Source organism: Chenopodium album, chromosome 11, assembly GCF_948465745.1.
Source record: "Chenopodium album chromosome 11, dcCheAlbu1.1, whole genome shotgun sequence".
NCBI classification, from domain to species: Eukaryota; Viridiplantae; Streptophyta; class Magnoliopsida; order Caryophyllales; family Amaranthaceae; genus Chenopodium; species Chenopodium album.
In genome coordinates, this window is record NC_137844.1 from 882911 (window position 1) to 890692 (window position 7782).

Genomic DNA, 7782 nt, shown 5'->3' on the forward strand with positions numbered 1-7782 from the left:
TACTAAAGGTAAAAATGATAACATTGTCTTCCGGGGATGATAAATCAAACGTGAACTCTACAGCTAATTAAAACCATCAAGCACGGCAAATTGACTGGATAAGGGAAAAGTCTGAAACCATCTAAAGCATTCACCATTCAAATAAAATCAGTAGAGAGGTTTGGTGAATGCCAAAGCAGAACATATGTAATGCATGTTCCTCGCTGAAATCCATCTAGGGATAAAACAAGTTCAAAGGCCAGCCGACTCTAGCATATATGACTTCACACAGCCTAGTATACATCATTCAAACTAATGCATTCATATACAAATGTCGGAGGAAAAAGAATATGTATGCAATATTTCATCCCTAGTTAAAACCTATCAATAATTACTACGCAAATTAAAAACTGAAGCAATAACAAAATGTTAAGATCAAGAACAAAATATAAGCATTAGCTCCATATTCCTCACCCAAAATCATTGCCTCATTGATGAATAAAGTTTCAACAAACTCCATACAATCATATTAAAGGGTGCAAAAATTTCGAGGAAACAAATCAAATGGTAGGGAGCAGGAGATACCATGTGAGGATACTTGTCTTGGTCAACAACCCTAGTGTTCTCCAGCTTGATATTGAGGTACTGATCAACGGAACGGAGGGTGCCCCTTATCGCGAGATCATTCTTCAGTTCCACAACCACTTCGCGCCCCACAATTTCCTTGAAATATGAGAAGAATAGCTGCCAACACCAAAAATAAAGCATGGAGCTCGATTAAATTCATTCAGCAGTATATGTTATTTCAAAAGTATTGAATTACGAATGAAAATTACCATTTTGTACTACTTCGGTAGAGCTCTGAATGTGATATCAATCTGTAACCAAATTACTTTGTAAGTTCATAAGAACAAAACCTAAATTGCTCGAAAAAATTGAAAAGCTATTCATCCAAAAGACCCTTTTCACCTAAATTGTTCACATTAATTAAGATTATAGAAAGAAAAAAAATGCATTTTCATAGTAAAGAAATGTATAAACAAAAGTCTGCAACAAATTAGCAACGAAATATGATTTTAATTATCAAAGTAATAGTTCAATAATTCGAACCCTAAATTAAGTACACTGACAATTAAATTAATGAAACCCTAGATTGTGAAAATTCGACGACTAAAGAAGAGTATCTTACCTCAGAAACTGCTTCAATGGAGGAAAGAAAGCTCACAAGCCGCTTCAACGAAGAATTCAATGGAAGAGAGAGAGAAAAAGAGGGGTGCAGCGAAAAAACTAGTGAACGAAGGGGCAAAATTAAACGTTTGAGGCTTTTTCTTCTTAATTTACCTTTTTTTTTGGGGGGGGGGGGGGGGGGGCGCATGAGGGAACGAGGAAAAGAAAAGTTAGGGGCTTGGCATGTCATTATTTTTTGTTTTCAGTTTTTTGTTTTTTTAAAATCAAAAACAGAAAACAAAAAAGGTATTTTCACTTTTCTGTTGTCAGTTTTCAAAATTATCATGATTTTAATAAGATTAAATAATTTTTGATTCATTATGGGACATATATCACATACTTTTAAAAAACAAAAACCCAAAAATACAGAAACTCACAGCAATGCCAAATGAATCCTATGCTTTGTGTTTAGTTCAGCTTATTTTTACTTATTTCAGAAAAAATAAGTTCAGATCAGATCATCGTTTTATGTGCAGTTTTTTATCGCTGAACATCTTTAATTTCGTAATGAAAAAATTATGAGAATCACATATTAATAAAATACACATTATTACAAATTTAACAAGACCCACTTGATACATTTTTTCCGTATAGATTATTGTATATTTAAGGTCAAAGTTTGGTCAAATTCGACATTCAAATTAGATCAGATAAGCAAAAAAAAAGGTGAAGCAAACGCTAGCCCTTAGCCTCAATCCATGGCATGAACCAAAAGGAGTCAAAATGGGTCACTGGGTCAATTTAGACTTAGTCTAGTTTGGGTTTGTGTTATCTAAAATTATTGTATTTATGTAAGTCGAAATCTAAATTGGGTCGTTTTTAGGTTAGATCGAGTCAACTCAGTTATACACACCTTTATCTAAATCATTAGGTTATGGACATGAATCACAATGATTTTAGGACTTACTACAAGTACAACACGAGTAATTTGAAGAGTTTGCAAAAGTTTGTCTAATGCTAACTTGTTAAGTATTTTATCTCAATAATTGCAACTAATGAGTTTTGAATTGTTTTGAGTCCTTCTGACGTATTCAAACCTGCTCCTCTCGCCTGATATCAAAGCCACTTCTTATTTAATCGAGTTAGCAATTATATGAAATACTAGGTATGAGTGATAGTCGGAATCCAATCACTTCAAGTAAAATCCTTTTTGAACCCTTTAGTCAATTTAAGTTAAAGTTATTATCATAGGAAGAATAATACTTTTTCTGTATCTTTTTAGATATCAAAAAAATAATCATACTCTGTATTAATAATTTTGTGCATTGACAAAAGTGATTAAAATAGCGATTATAAATACGCGAACATAATAAAGTTAAAAAAAACAATATCATCGCTAAGCATATAAAGGATATTCCTTTTCAAACCCTTTTGATTAGCTTTTAAAGGCCAATCAACTGAATCATAAAGCTCTTCCACCTTAAAACTTTGTAATGGTATAAAGCTCTCAGTCCCCCTCCATGTTTCCTCACCCTCTTAAGAAACCAAAAGTGGTCACAATAAAAAGCACATTTATGCTAAAAGAACAGAACACAAGATTGATGATCTTGTGGACTTGTGGTGCTCTCCAGCAAAATACAGCATTAGAATAAAGCCTCAAAATATAACACTTGCCCTCAACATGTTACACATTCAAGTCCAAAACCATGATAAATTACGTTAGAAATGCTCAAAAAATTCAATATTTAAGAGGTTTATTCTTTAAGAACTTTAATTGTCAAGGAAATGTGCCGCGATTATAAGCAAAAATGATATTCGAAATGGATTTATCTTCCCTCATTCAAGCAACAAACTTATATGCAAAATCCAAGTAAAACACAATTTGTTTGAGAAGCTTGATACATGGGCAGCCAAAATATACCCCAATCGCGTTTGTTAGAGAAATAAGGTTGATCCCAAAGACTAGTAATACATACATTAACATAAACCAAAAGAATCATCTTGCAAATTAATAAAATCTTCATAAATAAAGTATCAAGATTTAACATAAACCAAATACAGTATAACATGATCAACTTTATTATTCCAACACAATCACCAATAGACTTGACTTGAATAAAAGAAGCAACAAACACATTACAATCAAAACCTAATAACACACTAATTAACAACCACCAACACAATTAAGACTCTCAAATCACCAAAACCACAAACTTGACATGCTACTAAACATCATCCCATCCACATAAAACAGCAGCAACCTTCTTCACAATCGAAAACGAAATAATAATCCCAATCTTTAGCCACCATTAATCGTTACTAAGCATTCGAGATTATCCTCGAAAACAGACGCATTGGTTTATCGTTAACATTGAAACACATTCGGGATAGTTTGAACAGGACAAGGGAGCTGCCACGGCTCGAGCAAACTATCAGGAATCTCGGGGATATCCATGGCGAAACCGCTAGCATCCTGCATAAACTGAAGCACGGAATTCAGAGACCTCAATCGATCAGTTAACTCCATCATCTGAGCTCTCAAAACATTGTTTTCAGATTCAACAGCAATGTAATGCTGTGTAACAACATCCGTCTTCTGAGCAATCTCAGAATTCTGAGATTTTAGCTGATTCACTTCTTTTAATAGCTCATCCAAATGCTGCTGCTTCTTCATCCTCGACCTTCGGGCCGATTCGCGGTTCGAAAGCATCCGTTTTCGCTTCCGTTCATCCATATTCGCGTACCTCGGGTCAGAATCCGACCCGGAACTCACCGGCTGCGATTGCTGCATTATAAATCACACAGAATTTCTACTAAATTCGGAAAATCGGTTGTTTTCCTCAAAAAAGATTTTATTTGGGGAAATCGGGAATTAGGGTTAGGGTTTGACGAAATCTAAAAATCTAGAAAATAAACACCTAAATCTATGAAATTGAAGCGATTAATTCATGAGAAAACGTAAAACCAGTAAAGGAAAACAACTGAAAATGAATGGAGAATTCGAATCCTCCGCATCTGGATTTGGTAGCTCATAAAGGCTCGAAAAACATTGAAATTGAATTTCAAACCATACACTATATAATTGAAGAAACAAACCCTAGATCTAAAAAACAAGAGCTAATTGAAAAAGAAAAGGGGAAGAAATTTGGGGAATTTAAGAATAAATTGGAAAAGAGAGAGAAGATAAAAGACTTATCTGAGAGAAGAAGAGGAAGAAAACGCAAAGTATGCAATCAAAGCAAAGAAAGGAAGAAAGAAGGTTTTCTTAAGGGTTATAGCTCGGTTTTTATAGAAATTTCAAGGGCTTTTTTTTCCTGTTTTTCTTGGAAGCTGCTTATCCTATCCTATTATTTTATTTAGCTGTTAAGATCTGGCTGTCATCAAATTTTTACCCTTAATCTACAAGATATTTGCCTATTTTATTAATTAATCTGATCTTATAAAATCTTATTATGTACTGTAATCAGTTGTTTTTTTAAACCATGTACTGTAATCAGTTATTCTTATTTAAATTTGCCATTATTTGAAAATTTTATATTACTTAGCGTTTGGACAACTTTTTGTATCAAATTTCATAAGTTTTTTGAACTTGTAATAGTTTTGGACCTTATCTCAATATTTTATGGAGTAAGAAATATGGAGTACCTTTTATTCTTTTAATGATACAAAATATTAATCATTGAATTTTTTGTCTATAAAATTGACTAAATGTATTTTAGATAAGATTGACTTTAAATAAAAGTTCTATTTTTATTTTACTTCCGTTGGGAAATGAAGCATTCCTTTCCCTTGGTTTGTTTGTTTGGTCAACACAAATTATCTTCTTTTTTTTTTTTTTTGTCAATTTAAAATATTGTTGATTTATTTAAGATCTTGCTAACGAGCGTCACGGGGCGTTTGATATAGAATAATTATATTGGTTAAAATAGTACTTCGTATTAAGTTAGGAAAGTATGATAAAATTACGCATCATTCGGTGTAATTAATGTTAATTTTAATATTTTCACTTTTAATTATCTTATCTAACGTTCACTAACTTTTGCCGTTCACTAACTTTTGCCATTTATTTATAAAGGTGGAGCACATTGGAATTTATTTATTTTATATAGAGTACTATTTATGCCATTATGTGATGAGCACATTAGGAGGGGCCATGGGTGTTAGGTGGGATAGAAATCTTCCAATATGAGCAAGAAATATTAACAATAAGAATAAGAAATAAAAAATACAAATTGGTATATTTGGCAAGTTTTGGCTGGCAAATGCAAAATGGAGCATAGCATGTTGTATGACGTCAGCTTTCGTGCCTGCATTACCGTATATTCTACTTCAGATTCCTCTTTTCTTTCTTTCTTTCTTTCTTTTTTATTTTTGGGTAAGAAAAAAAGGAACAAGGGATGAATATTCGAGCAAAGACCAATACGGTCCCTAAAAGTTAGTATAAGTTTAATTTAGGCCCCTCAACTTTCAAAATTCTGATTTTGGTCCCTGCACCGCCTCTAAACAGTTATTCCAACGAAAAAATTGATGACTAGGCAAAGTTTAGGGACTAAATTGCTGATTTGTCAAATAAAGGGGAAAGTTTAGGGACTTTACCCATATGACATGTCATTTTATATTAAGAATGGTGAAAGTTTAGGGACCTTAGCATTAGATATTTTTTAAAGGGAAAGTTTAGAGACTCGGCAAGACATGTGACGTAATAAAACACCACAAAAATAAAACGACATGCTTTGGTCTTCGCTTTGCCCCAAAAATAAAACCACAATAGTAACCTCCACCACCACTACATAAACCACCACCATCACCATCATTACACCACAACTGTTTTAAAACTAATAAAAAAAACCAAAATTTCCAACGAATCTAGAAAAGCCAGTCAAATTGAAAAAAATAAAAAAAATCAAATCGAAAACGATTAGTTTTGAATTTAAGAAAAAAATAATAAAGGATTAACCCATGTCAAGTTCACGAGACGACCACCACCTTGAAATTTGGATAATATAATATATACTTATAATTTTATAGGTTATAGATCTGGATGCATTGGTAAGTTAGAGGCTTGAAGATCTAGAGGTGGTGCGTGGTTTTCAGTGAAAGTGAATCTCAATGCGAGTGGTGATGGTTTTGGTGAGAGTGATAGAGGTTTTGTGTTTTCGATTGGGGCGTTGATGGTTTTGGTGTTTCGTTTTTTATGGCAGCAATTTTGGTGGTTCGTTGATGGTGTTGGTGGGGCTTTTGGTGGTTTTCGTAGGGAGTGGCTAGGTTTTGGATGATTTTAGTGGGAGTAGTACAATGGGGAATTTGGTGGTTTTGGTGGGGGGTTTAGGTTTTTTTCGGTGGGAGAGGGTGGGTGCTGGTGGAAGTGGGTTGGATATGTAGGGTGGTGGAGCTTTAAAAATGGGGAAGGTAAGAAGTTGAGGAGAGAGAAACATAAGTTATTAACATTAATGTGGGAAATTAAATAAATTCAATAGTAGATAGAGAAATAAAATAATAGTATTAGATTTTTTTTTTTTGAAGGGAAATAATAATATTTGATTAATTAAGGGTATATATGGTTAATTAACATATTTAGTAGCAATTGGGGAAAAAAAAAGGCAAAGTCCCTAAACTTTGGTCCAGTTAGCATTAGAAGTCCCTAAACTATGGTCCCTAAACTTTGCTGACTCATTGTACTAGCCACCACAATTGATGAGTCATTGGTGGTTGAGGGACCAAAATCAGACTTTTGAAAGTATAGGGACCAAAATCAGACTTTTTGGCAAAGTTTAAGGACCGTATTTTATGTTTACTCATGAATATTCCTTTTATTAATTGGTTTACTTTTCTTGATATACTTCATAATTTACGTATTAGTCTTCTTAATTATACATTTCAATTTAAATATAGTTCACATTTTGGACATGTTTATCTTTTGGTAACGATATATTTCTCCATTCTTTATTGATTATATATATTTTTTTTTATTTCATAAGTTGTAAAATACTTATACTCCGTAATATTTAGTTGGAGTTTTAGACAATAATTCTTTCTATCTTTATCCTTATCAAGTTATCGTATAAGTTTCCTAATTCTCTATCTCTCTTATCTCGAGAACATTGTGTATCCTCCCATGTTGCAATTACAAAAATGTAAAAAGAGTCATGTATTAGTAAAAGATGGTATATTGATATCGATATGGATTATTATATCCACTTAATAGAATACATGTAGCTATTTACAAAAATAGCGAAGTTTTCATAAAAGAGTCACATTACAACAATTTGGTGGTTGCAACCATTTAATTAGAATATTTTCACACTTACACAATTCATTTGACAAGTTTAAACACCTCCATTATTTTTCACAGTGCATGACTACACCATATTTAAATTTAAAGTCTTGTGATTGAAAACCAAACAAGACACAAATTGGTGGCATGAGAGAAGGATTCTTACCATACAACTTGTTATGCATTACCAGATACACCAAAAACTATTTTCCAGATTATGTGCATGTAAATTAAGAGTAGAAATTTGTTGCAAATGATTAAGACTTTCACTATACCTACCTCAACTCTCACTGTGTTTGATTATAATATAGTATTTGACATTGAATTTAAGTACTATTCCCCATGCAATTTTGTCACCACTC

At 32.7% G+C, this 7782-nt stretch overlaps 1 protein-coding gene across 1 annotated transcript; it reads right to left on the minus strand.

Annotated features, from left to right (window-relative positions):
* Positions 1–3202: 3202 nt before the first annotated feature.
* On the minus strand, positions 3203–4394 carry LOC145567085 (bZIP transcription factor 53-like). Its single transcript, XM_081626313.1, has one exon. It carries the CDS (start codon positions 3935–3937, stop codon positions 3512–3514), a length of 426 nt encoding a protein of 141 aa, XP_081482439.1. The 5' UTR covers positions 3938–4394; the 3' UTR covers positions 3203–3511.
* Between the last annotated feature and the right edge of the window lie 3388 nt (positions 4395–7782).